Below are 14,619 nucleotides of genomic sequence, written 5' to 3' on the forward strand. Positions count from 1 at the left end.
GCAACTGACAGGAGCTGGGCTGAGATAGGAGGGGGCCTGTGGTTGTGGGATTGAGGGGACACAGGCAGAGCTGGGGGCAGGGCTGAGATAGGAGCGGCTGTGGTTTGGGATTTGAGGGGCACTGACAGGAAGCTGTGGTGGCGGAGTTGTGGTGGAGGGGCTGGTGGGTTGGGTAAAGAGGGGCACTGACAGGAGCTGGGGGGACTGAGATAGGAGGGCGTGTGGTTGAATGAGGCATGACAGAGCTGGGGTGGGGCTGTGAATAGGAGGGGGCTGTTGGGTTGGGAGTTGAGGGGCACTATGACCAAGGCCTGGTGAGGGGTTGGAGTTGGGATAGGAGGGGGCGTGCGGGTTGGGATTGAGGGGCATGGGCAGAGTGGGGGCGGGCTGGGATAAGGGGGGGCTGCTGGGTTGGGATTGAGGGGCATGGGCAAGTGGGCAGGGCTGGGTTAGCAGGGGGCTATGTGTCAGGATTGAGGGGCATGGACAGAGCTGGGGGGCAGGGCTGGGATAGGAAGGGGCTGCGGGTTGGGATTGAGGGGCACGGGCAGAGCCGGGGGGCAGGGGTGGGATAGGAGGGGGCTGTGGCCCAGGATTGAGATATTTCTCTCACTATCCCAGATGTGGGCTCCCTAGGTCTGCCGATGCCCCCTCAATCCCAGCCCCCACCTGCTATCCCAGTCCTACCCCCGTCCCCCAGCTCTGGGGTGTACCTTGGTTCCTGGAGGGGGAGGGGAAGGGGAAGTGGAAACTCTCTAAGTAAATTACAAAGTGCAGAGGAGGGGAAGGGGGTTGGTGCTGGGGGAGGCTGAGGGGGAGGATGCTGCGTCTCTGTGGCTCAGTCCGAGGGGGCACGAGGTTTCGTGCTGCCTGGGTCCAGGTGCTGTGGGGCACAGGCAGGCTGGGCTGGGCTGTGGTCTGCCCCACATGCTCCCTAGTAGAACTGACCCCGCAGGGTCCTAGAGCATAGCAGGCTTGGGCAAATTCTGCAGAGGGAGGGAGTGGAATCCAGTGGTTAGAGCAGTGGGACTGGGAGTCAGGACTCCTGGGTTCCATTCTCAGCTTTGCCACAGACTCGCGACCTTGGGCATGTCGGGGGGCTGATCCTGCCCCATGTTTTGTAGCGTGCTTGGAGCCCCTCCAGGGAGATGTGCAATTCCAGGGGGTATCGATGCTGATGCCTCTCTCACCATCTCTCAGGTGCCCCCAGAACCCATCCAGTCCCACGCAGGCAGGCAGCAGGATTTCTGCCCCGCACAGAGCCCTCAATGCCCTCTGCTGGCTGGGAGCACAAGGCCTTTCTGTGCGGTTTTAGCATCTCTCCAGTGTCCGCGGAAGCTGGACGACCAAGCAGGTTGTCCCTGCCTGGTTATGTCCTCCTCCGCCCTGCCCTAAAGAGAAAATGAGCCGTCCATCCCCATCCACCCCCTCTGTCCATCCTGATGCAGCTCGCTCTGTCTGACTGTCTACCCAAACAGGTTCATCTCTCCATCCCCATGCAGTCCCTCCATCTATACTCCTAGCCCCACCTGTCAGTCCATCCATCCCCACACACCCCATCTATATCTATAACCCTATCGATCTGTCTATCCATCTCCAGACACCACCATCTGTCTTTCCATCCGCTCCTGTGCACCCCCATCTATCTAAGGTACTTAGCTGGCCCCGCTTATCTTAGTAACCAAGTGCTTCATCCCCCCCCCCCCGCCACCCTTGGGAGGCAAGACAGTGTGATTAGTCTCATTGCCCAGGAGGAAATTGAGGCACAGAGAAGCTAAATGAGTTGCAGGAAGTCTGTGGAAGAGCAGGGACTTGAACCCGGGTCTCCCGATTCCCAAGCTTGCCCCCTAACGACTGTGTGAGTGCAGGGGGTTTCTGAGCTCCGCTACCATCCCATCTGGAACAGTGCGGCATAGCTTATTCCTGAGTTAATTATTAATCCGTCTGATAATGCCCACCCAGTCACTGAGTTATTAATCACGGTAGTGAGCATGGGCTTATTGGAAGAGATCAGTCAGTAAGTGATGGCTCCCACTGAATAATGAGAAGCTCTGGTCTTTCCTCTCAGCTCGCCCCGGCCCTCGGTGTCTTGCGGCACCACCCTGCCCCGCTCCTCTCCGGCCTCCGAGCCTGGGGCATTCCCATCTCACCCCCCTCTCCGCCTCCCTCTGGCTGCCCCATCCACCACAAACTGCTTAGTGCCCTTCCAGGCCCTTGGCAGCCTGTCCCCTCCCTCCCTGCCATCCTGCATTCACTCCCCACTCCGTTCAGCCCATGGTCCCAACCTCTAGCACCCACCTGGTCCGTTCTCACACCAGCCCCTTGGTGCTCTCTCCCTTGCTGCCCCGTGCGCCTGGGAGGAACTCACCACAAATGTCCGCGAAACGAGCTCATCTCCTCTCGCCTGGCCCTCCTTACACCTTCAGAACTCCTCCGCTGGCTCTGGCTTGTGGCCAGACTGCGAGCCCGGCCTCCCAGCCTGAGCAGGGGGGTGCCCACTGTGCTTCCCCAGCTGGCTGGGTCCGGCTGATCTTGCATTTAGATTGTCAACTTGTTGGAGTGGGGGCCGTCTTTTTGTTCTACGTTTGTACAGCGCCTGGCGCCGGGGGGCCTGGTTTGTGACTGGGGCTCCTGAGTGCTACCATAATACACCTAATCAATAATGTACAGCCCCTGGTACCCAGGAGGCCTGGTTTGTGACTGGGGCTCCTGGGTGCTACTGTAATACATCTAATCAATAATGTACAGCGCCTGGTGCCAGGGGGGCCTGATTTGTGACTGGGACTCCTGGGTGCTACCGTAATAGACCTAGTCAATAATGTACAGCGCCTGGCACCAGGGGGGTCTGGTTTGTGACTGGGGCTCCTGGGTGCTACCGTAATATACCTAGTCAATAATGTACAGCGCCTGGCACCAGGGGGGTCTGGTTTGTGACGGGCTCCTGGGTGCTACCGTAATACACCTAATCAATAATGTACAGCACCTAGCACCATGGGGACCTGGTTCACAAATGAGACACCTCGGCGCTACCCCAGTGCAAACAGCGATAATAATATTGTTTCGACACACTGAGCACTGTGTGTGGGTCGTTCCCCAAAGCTCTGGCTAGTCTCTGCTGTAAGGTCTGCAGTGAGGCCTGGCTCCTGGGGCATTTGCACTCAAAGCAGGAGGTGCTGGATAAATTAGGGTGGGGAATGAGTTGCAGAGCATTTCTCCTGGAGGGTCTAGTGGTTAGAGCAGGAGGGGCACTGAGACCCAGGACTCCTGGGTTCTATTCCCAGCTCTGGGACGGGAGTGGGGGCTAGCGGGTTAGTTGAGGGGAGATGGAGGCTGGGAGGACTGGTAATCAATCCCTTGGGTTCTATTCTAAGGAGCTGGTGGGCCCTCTTGGTGCCTCAATTTCCCCATGCAGCTTCAGTAACCATTTGGGAGAGGTGGCAGGCTTGTGGGGGGGATGCCTGCAGAGGTCCTGCTGCTGCTGCCGTCTCACTCCGTCTCTGTCTTGGTTGCAGGCTCGATCGCTGTGAGGAAGACGCACACATGTAAGTACAATTCCCGCCAATGAGCCTCTCCCCCTTTGCACTGTCCCAGGCATCCTGCCCCAATGGGGGTCTTGGGCCCTGCCCCTAACTGAGGCACAAAGAAGATCTGCAAAGCCCAGCACAGCCTAGACCCTCTTGGCTCATGTGGGGATGTGCTGTAGCAGAGGCAGCATGGCCTAGTGAGCTGAGCACAGGGGACTAGGACTCCTGATATTGTTGAAATCAAGCCAGGCATCCGCACCGTGCCTCAGTTTCCCTCTTGTACAGTGTGGGCAGTGATACCTGGCTGACTCTCGGGAGTTGGGAAGTTCCTTGCTCATGACTATGGTTCTGTTTATAAAGGGCTAATAAGCAAGGGAGAGGTTGATTAATTAATTATAGAGTCTTGTAATACCCAGGAGCTCAGTAGCTGGTTGATATTAGTCTGTGGCCCCTTCTCGCAATGTAGATGCAGCCAGCTCACGCCTGAAATGGGCTTATGTCATCTGGTCACCCTGTGTGACAGCAGGGTAAAGTTACCATTGAAACTCGCTTACCACTTAGCAGCCGGCTTTGTCTCAGGGCTGTAAAACCCACCTGCTGGGTCTCCCCGGGGTGGGATGGGGCTGGGGGACAGGGCTGCTGGTCCAAAATGGGAGTTATTTGAGCCAGGGGTTCCCGAGATACAGCCCCCCTGAACAGTCATGTGACAGCCAAATGTTAGGGAGCCTTAAGGGGAAGGGGGTGATGGGGGACAAAGATCCCTTGGCATGGGAGGGAAGAGGGCACTCAGAGCCCCTGGTATGAGCGAGTAGGGAAGGTTGGGGGTTGACATGGAGGGGAGAGTGGCACCTTGGGAGTGGGTGTTGAAAATGGAGGGGGTCCAATGAGCTCGGCCAACGCATGCTACTCAAAGCGGAAGTGGGACATTGGTCAAGAGTGCCCCAGGTTCCTCCCTACGCAGGGGGTGCCAGAGCTGAGCGTGTGTCTTTAGGAACTGCCCCACCCGGGAGGGGCAAGAACCCAGACACCGCCCCTCCTCGCTCCCAAGAGGAGCTGATAGATCTTGCATATATTACACCCAGCTCCTCCTGTACTTGCTGTTCCAACTTCTCTTTGGCTGGGCCGACGAAAACGGGGACAACGCTGAGGATATTTCCAAATAGGGCTGGGTAAATACTATCCTTGCAATATCGGCTTCGCAAGTCTCTTGCATGCCAGATTTCTCTGGTATCTGTGCCTGCCAAACCCCACAGCAGCAGCCAGCGCTTGGTGCCGCACAGAAAGGCCACGTGTCCAGCCCTGTGATGCCGCCCAGCAATTCCTTCCTGACCCTGAAGGCCTGAAGCATGGGAGTTGCCATCATTAGAGTATTGTCTGGTGCGTTCTGTCTCCTTCTGGTGGCTGGATTATGCAAAGAGGTTGAGTTGGCCGCTGCCTCTGGGCTAACAGACGAGCTGCAGCCTAGGCTTGGGCATTCGGAACAAGGGGGCTGTGAGTTCGGTGCCTGCTCAAGGGCATTGTGGTGTTAGGTGGCAGATGGAGGATCTCAACCCATCTGGGAAGGGAGATTAAGGGCGCAGCCAGCTGTGAGGTCTTAACGCACACCCAGCTACAGGGTCTTAGTGCCAATGGTTGTTTCACCCCCTAGTGGCAGAACCTGGTGACTGCAACAACCTGCCCCTGAAGATCAAAGCCTCCATCCTGCACCCACTCCTGGCCTTGCCACTGGCTTAGACTGGGCACTCGGGGCAAGCTGTGGCTACCCAGCCCTGAGATGCGAAGAGCCAGCCCTGCCTTGGCAAGCTCCAGGTCTGGGTGCCCGCCTGTCTGCAGCAGGGCGTCCCAGAGGTGCACTGCCCCTGCCTTTCCTTTTCTCGGCGGGCTGCCCTGTTTAACCCCCTGCTGCTGGAGCTGGCTGGGCTTCGCTGTTTCTGGCAGCAGGAGGGGAGAGGGGCCCATTTCTCCCTGACTCTGCCTGGGGGCTCCCTCAGCCAGAGCCCCTGCCGTGCGCGGTGGGGGAGGGGCCAAGGCAAAGGCAGGCGCTGCGGTGAGCGGCAGGTTTGGTTTTCACAGCGCTGCGGTTAACTTGTCCCGAGGTGTGAATGCTCCTGAGGCCGGGGGTGAGGGGGAAGGAAGTCTGGAGGGGGGTGCTCTCTCCCCAGCCCACCTGCTGCAGAGGCTGATCTCCTTCCCCCCACCTCGCCACAGGGAGGGAACCAAAGCACAGCTGCCCCGGGGCTGAGCTGGGTGCGGGGCCAGGGGGTGCAGGCCACTTCCTCAGGAGGGTCCCAGGGTAGGGGTGGGGATGTGGCTGGGGGGCTGGGGACCATACCAAGGCAGTGGACGTTGTATCAGCTGAGCCCTTCCCAGCGGGCTGCGCGTCTCCGTTGGTGTCTGCATTGTTCCTGGAAGGGGGTGGGTGAGGGCGGGCGTTAGCAGGGCCCTGGCTGGCGCAGGGGGTTGTTGTGGGGCTGGAGAACCTGCTGCCTCTTCGGTTCGAGCCCTGCTTTCATGAGCTGAGGGGGGCCAGGTCCCATCTGGCTCCTAGGGGACCCCTCCTTGCACCTCCCCCAGGACGAGGACCCTGAGCTGAGAAACCAAAGGACTTGGTGAGCCATGGGCACCCATCTCTCCCCCTGCAGGGCCTAGGCATTTCAGGAGGCCTGTATTGTTGTGGGGTGCCCTTCGGCCAGGGCCTGCTTTGCTGCTCTTCAGAGACAGCAGGCTTCTGTGCCCCCAGGAGCTGTGTGCCCTGCCGATGCATCGGGCCCCTGGTGCCGTGGTTGGGAACTGGCCGGAAATCTTTCTGTGCAGGTGCAGGGCAAACCACAAGGGTTTCCACGGCAGGTGTGCGAGTGCCCTCCTTCCGCTCAACCCTTCCCCTGCAGCCAGGCACATGGCGGGTGTCTACTGAGCTTCGCCATGCACACCATCAGGGAGACAGCGCTGCCTAGGGGTCAGCTGAAGGGGCTGGGCGGCAGGAATCCTGGGTTCTAGTCCTGGTTGTAGGAAGGGAGTGTGGTCTAGTGGTTATCGCAGAGGGTACTATGAGTCAGGACTCCTGGGTTCTAGTCCCTGTTGTAGGAAGGGTGTGCAATCTAGTGGTTGTCGCAGAGGGTACTGAGAAGCAGGACTCCTGGGTTCTGTTCCCAGCTCTGCCTGGGACTTGCTGTGTTACCTTGGCCAAATCCCTTTCCTGGACTCTGAAGCTCCATCTCCCCACCTGTAAAACAGGGTGACATGGGCCTCCCAGCAGCTGAATGCACTTATGCTTCTCCTTGGCCAGACCTGGTTAGAGCAGAGCAGAGACGGTTGCCATTGCTTAGTCTGTTGTCTGTCATCTCCCTGCCGCCCCCTGATGGCGACTCTGGTGCCTTGCAGAGTCTCTGCTCGCCCTGAGCTTGCCATGGAAGCGGCTGTGCCTGGGTCTGTTGATCTGGGTCTGCGGTGTTTCCCGTATCGCTGGCGCTCCAGGGTTAGACGTGCTGACTTGATTCCCGCACCGTGCCACGGCCCGGCCAGGATCAGTGTGCTGTGTTTGCCAGGCGGCGACCCTGGGGGAGCATGAGCAGCACAGGGAGGATCGGTATATAAAGAGCCGTGGCCCTGGAACTCAGTGGAATTCGCTAGGAGAGAACTGGAGGGATTTTAAAGGGCTGGGATTGTATTTAGTATTTTTTCAGCTACTCCATTTGGACCAATAGTGGTGTAGATTTGCCTTGCACCCAGTAAAACCCATGTTAACCTCTGACACCTCCCCCCCATCTATAAAACCCTAGTTCATTCCATTCGGCCTCGCTAATATTCCCTTGCATACAAAATTCTTCTGGGTTCCCTTGACCCACCCTGTTGTGTTGAACAGCTGCCACATTCCACACCAGAGGTGGCCGCACTGCAGCGCTGTCACACGCCCAGAGTTCTTGAAGTGTGCTGGGCTGCAGGGTGCTGTGGACAGGGTGGATGTGGTGCTGCCGTTCACGTTGGGGCGGGTGGTTTTCCCTGTGTCACTGAGGCTCCGGGATGCAGAGCTGTGGCCCTGTTGTGTCTCGCGCCTTGGGCTTGATCTGCACGTGGGTTACCTTTTCCTCTACTGGTGGAGGAAAGATGACACAAACTGCACGACTGCTCACCGTGGCCCCACCGGCCTCCACGTCCTCCCATCCTGCCAATCGGTGTAGCGGCTTCAAGCCTGACACCGCTAACAACTCACCACATGGCCAAGCCGGGGCCTGGGAGCGAAGTTGATGATTCTGCCCTCTGGGCTGTGGCTGGAGGGAAAGCAGGTCACAAAATGACACCAGAAGTTGCCGGGGGGGGGGGGGGAGGGGAAGATGTGTGTACCTATATAAACACACGATTTAGTTGGAGTTGGTCCTGCTTTGAGCAGGGGGTTGGACTGGAACCTCCTGAGGTCTCTTCCAACCCTGATATTCTATTATATAAAAGAAGACTTGGTTAAATTCACTGAGGGATTGAGGCGCCTGTGTTCTGCTGCTGACTCTGGGAGGGGAGTGCTTCCTAGTGGTTAGAGCAGCTGCCAGGAGCCAGAACTCCTGGCTTCTCTTCTCAGCCCTGGAAGGGAAATGATTAAAATAGGGCAGCTGGGAACCAGAACTCCTGGATTTGTCTCTTGCCAGCTCTGGGAGGAGAGTGGGGTCTAGTGGGTAGCGCCAGGGACATCGAGTCAGGACTCCTGCACTCTTTTCCCTGCTCTGTACAAACAATGGAGTCTAGAGAGGTTTGAGAGGGGAAAGCTGGAAGATGACCAGAGGCTAGGTATTCTGATCGTAGCTTGACCTCATATGTTACAGGGCAAGTCACCCCCCCACACACACACTTTGTGCAGTGCCTCAGTTTCCCTAGTTTTGAAATGAGGACCCTGGTGCCCAGTGCTTAATTTGTGCCAGAGTTTGCCAGGGCTGAGCCCTGGCTCCTCTGGGCCTGGCAGTTCAAAGCCCAGCACATCTGGGCTTGGCAGTTCAGTTATGAAGGTAAAATATTTGCTTGAGCCCTGTAGGGTGACCAGACGTCCTGATAAAATTGCGACCGTCCTGATATTCAGTCATTTGTCCCGCATCCCGATGGATGTATGGTCAGGACACCATTTGTCCCAATATTCTGGCTCAGGGCTTCCCCCCCCTCCCCCTCCGGCGGCGTTCTGGACCTGCCCCCCATGTGTCTTGATATTTTGCTCATGTCATTGGGTCACCCTAGAGCCCCGGCACCTCTTCCATTACAAATCAAGCATTGCTGGCGCCAACCCACCACCTGGGGGTCTGTGAGTGTGTTGGGAAGAGCCCTATGCTGGAGAAGGGGGCACAGGTTTTAAAGCAGGAGAGAGTCACGGGCTCTCCCTGGAGAAGCACAGGCTGGCCGGGCCCAGGGCTCGAACCCCCGGCCGTGCCACCCCCCTCTCCCTTAGCCCTTCACACTCAGCAATGGAAACTCGGCCTCTTGTGGCTTGTGGCTTTGGAACTTTCCAGTCAGCTGCCATTGGTTAGCCCTAGTGCATGGCGGGGGCCCTGATTGGCCGGGGGGGACGCCTGTCAACCAGTCTTGCAAAGCCACCTGTGCTGGCGAGGCTGCTTTCTAATGCAAGCAGCCCTGGGCAGAGCATGGCATCCCAGGCCCCGCGCTGAGCTCCCCAGCTGGCAGCCAGAGGCAGGTGCTGCCGGTGCCCTCCGAAGCCGCCCCGCAGAGCCGCTCGCGCCGCTGGCACCATGAGAGGTGAGTGGTTTTGGGGGGAGATGGGAGATAAAGGGCCACCTGGAGCAGTGAGCTGGCGGGCTCTGAGCTGAACAGCCCTGGTGTGTGGCATGGACGCAACTCTGTCTGCCTGCCTGTGGCGGCGAGGGGGGGTTATGGCCCAGGGCTGGCAGGCGAGACGCCTGGCCTCTTGTGCCCTGCTCTAGCGGAGAGCGGGGTCTAGTGGTTAGAGCAGGGGAGATTGGTGGTCAGGGAGCAGGGTCTAGCACTGAGAGCTGGAGTGTGAGAATCAAGGCTCCAGGTTTCTCTTGCCCCTCTCTAGGAAGGTGTGGGATTTGGTATGTAGCAGACAGGTGACAGTCAAGTATCCTGCCAAGATTGTCAAAGGGGGCTAGTGATTGTGGGAGCCTGACCTGACACACTGTGACGGAGCTGGACTCAGACCATTCAGGAAAGCTGCCCCATGTAGATCAGGCTCCTTTAAGGGGCTCCCCGAATCAGTAATTCCTTCTGGAAATCTTGGCCCCTTGTTCCTTGCTCTGGGAGGGCAATAGGATCTAGCAGGTAGTGAGTTAGACAGTGGAGGCTGGGAGTTAGGACACCTGGGTTCTGTCCTTGGTTCTGGGAGGGGAGTAGGGGTTAGTGGTTGGAGCAGAGTGGAGCCAGGGAGTCAGGACACCTGGGTTCTGTCCCTGGTTCTGCCACTCATTCACTGTGGGACCGTGAACAAAGCACAACCCCTCTCCGCACCTCAGTTTTCCCATCTGTAAAATGGTGATAAAAGTCCAACCGGCTCGCTGCAGGGTTATTGTGAGGCTGAGTTGATTTGCATTGGCAGGCTGTTTCCTGCCTCTCAGACGGAAGGTGCTATGTACGATTCCCATCCAAAATCTTCCTTCAGGTGGCGAAGACCTGGCTCAGTGGTGAAGTGAGGGCTTCTACCAGCCACAACCCATCTGAATGCAGCTTTTCAGAGCAGCTCAGGGTGTCGGGTGCGTGTGGGTGCCGAGTCTGTTTGCCGACATGTATGCTAGGGAATGGTGCTCTAACTGGGTGGCAGGGCTCTGGCCAGATGTCCAGGGGCTTCTGGGTCATTAGCATCCCGGAGGGGTCATGGTCCAAATGGACCATGAAGATAGAGCTCTCCCATCTCACTAGGGCTGAGGCATGAACGGCAGGCTTGGCGTCTACAGATTCTGTGCCTTTCCGCACCACCCAGCTGGCTGTTTGTCAAGCCCCTGGTCTGACACTGCAACCACGTCCCTCATGGCAGTTTCCCCCTGCAAACCGGATCCAGATCTCAGTCACCCCCGCTGTGTAAATGTTCTGGCCATCAGTGGGGTGACTCCGCATTGATGCAGAGAACAGAATCCGGCCTGTTGGGTTCTGAAGCTGGCGTTTGGAAGGCGGAATGTAAATGGTTTCCCTAACCAGGACGTCCTCGCCTCTCGGTTCTGAAAGAGCCACCCCAGCATTGTAGCCCACGCGGGTTCCCGAGGAATTCCCATAGCAGGGAACTATGGACCGTCCCTGAGGTCTGCAGGGTTGGAACAGCTGATCTGTGAGGTTGGAGCTGCACATTATCTGTGTGAGATAATGTGTCTTGTGTGTGTGTGTCTGTCTTTTTGTCTTTTTTATGTGTGTGTTTGTGTTTTATGTGTGTGTCTTAGTGTGTGTGTGTGTGTCTAGATTAACAATGTGTGTACTTGTGTGTGTGTGTCTGGATTAATTGTGTGTGTATTTGTGTGTGTGTGTGTGTCTTTGCTTTTGTGCGTACGTGTCTGTGTTTTGATATATAACATGCCTGTGTGGGTCTGTCTGCCTGTCTGTGCCTTTTTTAATGTGTGTGGGGACCTTGTCTATATGTGTGTGTGTGTGTGTGTGTGTTGTATATATGTGTGTGTCTAGGTTTCAATAGATAATGTCTTTGGTTTCGTGTGTGTGTGTCTCTGGATTTATTGTGTGTGTATTTTGGGGAGTAGGGGGGTCAGGGCGCATCGCAGCAGCTGGACCCATCTAAAGCTGCCCCATACAGCGGAGCTCCTATTGCATCGATACACCTTTTTCTTTTCAACGTGGATTGGCTTCCGGTCCTGTCCCCCTGCAGCCCCCGTTCAGAAGGGATACGTGTCAGTTACATGCATGTCACCCCCAGCTGTGGAACAGTGGAGTGCCAGGGTGTAGATCAGCCTGCAGAAGTATTGAGGGCGAGGCGGGGAGCCCAGCTGTAAACTGGCTTCTGCAGGCCTCACAGCTTTAGCCTGGCTCCGAGCAGTGACAAACAAGTCCCCGGACACCCTCAGCCCCATGCGCTGTGGCACAGCTACTTGTTGGCTAACGAACAGGCCGAAAGGCCCGGAGAAAGTAGACAGAACTAGTGCGATTGCTGCCCTGGCAGGAGTGCAGCACCATAGGCTAGAGCCGCTGTGCTTGTGCCCCTAGCCGATGCCCGGTGCTGAGCAGAGCTGAGCCGGCATCCCACAGCTGGGAGCAGGGCTAGATTTTAGAGAGACTGGGGTGGGTGAGGGGGCACAAGCAGCTGGGGGGAGCCGTGAGGGGAGCTGTGGGGGGGAGCAGGCATGAGGACCCAGTGTCCAATGGGTGCGAGGGCACATGGGAAGCCGCGGGGTGGTACAGGCACTGGGAACTGGTGTCAGGGGGAGGATCTGAGGGGGGCGTGAGGAAATGGGCTTGTGAGAAGCAGAGGGGGCACAGGCATGAGGACCTGGAAAGAGGGGTGGGTAGCCTGGGGGGGCCACAAAGGTGTGAGGACCCAGTGTCGGGGGATCGGAAGCTGGGGAGTGAGGAGCTGGGTCTGGAAGAATGCTGTGGGAAGCTGAGGGGGTGGGTGCAGGCACCTGGGGAGGTGAGAAACCTGAGGGAGGGGTGTGAGGACCTAGTGTCGGAGGAGGGGAGTTGGAAAGCGTGGGGCGGGGGCAGGTGCGAGGAACCAGTGTCTCAGTGGGGCATGTGGGAAGCTGGGTGGGGGGCACAGACATGGGGACCTGGTGTGTGTGTGGGGAATGTATAGGAAGCCGGGGGTGTGTGTGTGCAAATGTGAGGACCTGGCAGGGACAGGCTGTGTGGGAAACTGGGGGGTGCATAGACACGAGGACCTGGTGTGGGGGGGGCGTGTGGAAAGCCTGGGGGGGCACAGACATGAGGACTTGGTGTGGGGGGGCCGTGTGGAAAGCCTGGGGGGGCACAGACATGAGGACCTGGTGTGGGGGGGCCATATGGGAAGCTGGGGGGGTGCGCAGATGTGAGGACCTGGTGGGGGGAGCAGTGTGGGAAGCTGTGGGGGGCTCAGACGCGAGGACCTGGTGTGGTGAGGACGTGTGGGAAGCTGGGGAGATGCAGATGTGAGGACCTGGCCACGGGGAGGGTGTGTGGGAAGCTGGAGGGGGGTTGCAGATGCGAGGAGCTGGTGTGGGGTGGGCTGTGTGGGAAGCGGCGGGGGGCACAGACGCGAGGACCTGGCCGGCGGGGGACTGCACAGATGCAAGGACGTGGTGTGGGAGGTGGAAAGCCTGGGGGGTGGGGGCGAGACCGAGGCCAAAGTTTTCAGCATTTGGGTACCTGACTTTGCAGGCCTCAAAGGGCGCTGATTTCCAGGGGGGCGGGAGCTCAGCACTCTCTGAAAATCAGCCCCCTTTAGAGTGTCTCAAGTGGGGCCCAGAAAACGAGGAACCGCCTTTGAAAACCTCGACGTAGCGACCTGACCACACGGTCGCCCAGGGAGACTCTGGGAGAGCCAGGAATTGAGCCCAGCTCCCTCAAGTCCCAGAGCAGCACCCTAGCCGCTGGGCTGTCCTGCCTCTCCGTTGAATTTCCCAAGGATTTAGGCAGCTGATTTTGGCAGCTGATTTTGCAAATCCGAGCTTAGGATCCTCGAGCCAGATAATTCCCTCTCACTCTGGTAACTCCAGTGACCTCATCCCGGAAGGAAGTAACCGACAGATAACAGAGACATGGCGAGGCCCTATCAGGGCACTGATTCCATTTCCCTGCTGTGCATGCTAGCCTCCAGCTACCGGGGATCCTGCTTCTCCTCCCTTCGTTCTGTGGTTCGGCATGCCACCCTGTGTGAACCGGGACCCCCCCATAGTTCAGAGGGGCACTTCCAGCTTCATGCCCTGATGCTGAGTCTAGGCCCAGGACTGGAGATCTCACCCTCCGACCACCCGCCCTGAAAGGATCGGGCCTTTGGCCCCAGGGGAACAAATATCTCCTCACCCACAGAACCTTTGAATTCCCACTCAGGCTCCCAGCCTGTTCTTCTGTCACTGACTCTTCAGGGACATTTTAGACTCACTAGGCCAGATGCTGGGCTGATGTGAACCGGCGTCACTCCGTCTCAGTCACATTAGCTGGGAGGGATCTGCCCCATTCGTGTCAATGGGGCGATGCGGATTGACGCCAGTTAGGCGGCTGGCCCATTGACGTCAATGGAGCGGGGCTGTTTTACTCAGGTTGAGGATCTGTTCCATTGACTCAGTGGAACTAGCCGAGGATGTGGCCCATTGACATCAAAGGAACTACGTACATTTACGCCAGCTGGGGTTCTGGCCCAGCACGTTCCATTTTCACCCCTGTGCGAGTGGAACAAATGGTCTAATTTAAGACCCCAGTGAAACTGTATTAAGTGTCCGATGTCACGCCCCTCTCACAGGCTTTTAGCAGACCCTAAAATCGGGTAAAATTAAAATATCCAAAAAGAAATTAACAAAGCTAAAATAGATAAAGGAATGGCCCACACAGAGCAAGTGTAGATTATTGAGAATGCAATCCTGTTCCTTCAGCCCTCGTCTGAGCTCAAAAACGCTCCGACACGACAGTCCCTTGGCAGCGACCTTAAGCCGGAGTTCAGCCCATAGGTACTTGAAGTTCCAGTCCTACAGCAAGATCTGTGCAGGGAGACCCTGTACCCAGGCGGGTCTGGCCAATGTTTGTGATCTTGCTAGTTTGGCAATTTGTCACATCCATCCCCTGGCCCTGAAAACTCTTTCTTGCGCATGACAGAGGGAAATCTGATGGTTTGTGTTTCTAAATGTTGGGGTTTTTTTGTTTTTTTTTAAGACGATTTAGGGGTTTGAAACAATTTAACTGCTCTGGGGAGGGTGGATATCTTTGTTCCTCTTTGCCCCACGTACACAGGGCTGACCACTCCTCGGGGTGCAAATACTCTGTAGAGCACGTTGGTCCTGAGAAACCTGTAACCTCGTCCCACTTCGCCACCTATGATTATGATGCATCTGACCAAATGGGTATTCACCCACGAAAGCTCATACTCCAAAATGTCTGTTAGTCTGTAGGGTGCCACAGGATGCTCTGCTCGTTTTACAGATCCAGACTAACACAGCTACCCCTCTGCTACTATGATTTATTT

General features: G+C 57.3%; 1 protein-coding gene across 4 annotated transcripts in view; it reads left to right on the forward strand.

The window, feature by feature from the left end:
- The window catches only part of RORC (RAR related orphan receptor C), a 66,335-nt gene that overhangs the window by 18,232 nt on the left and 33,484 nt on the right, over nt 1-14,619 (forward strand). The window contains exon 2 of one of the 4 annotated variants that reach the window (XM_032767995.2): nt 3,513-3,542. In XM_032767995.2, the coding sequence (XP_032623886.1) occupies nt 3,513-3,542 (30 nt within the window). Of the gene's footprint in view, nt 1-3,454; nt 3,543-6,128; nt 6,134-9,191; nt 9,252-14,619 lie in introns of those variants that run through there. The other 3 variants (XM_075071109.1, XM_075071110.1, XM_032767996.2) reach the window with 3 other exon arrangements.

This window comes from Chelonoidis abingdonii, chromosome 11 (assembly GCF_003597395.2).
Source record: "Chelonoidis abingdonii isolate Lonesome George chromosome 11, CheloAbing_2.0, whole genome shotgun sequence".
Classification (NCBI taxonomy): Eukaryota; Metazoa; Chordata; order Testudines; family Testudinidae; genus Chelonoidis; species Chelonoidis abingdonii.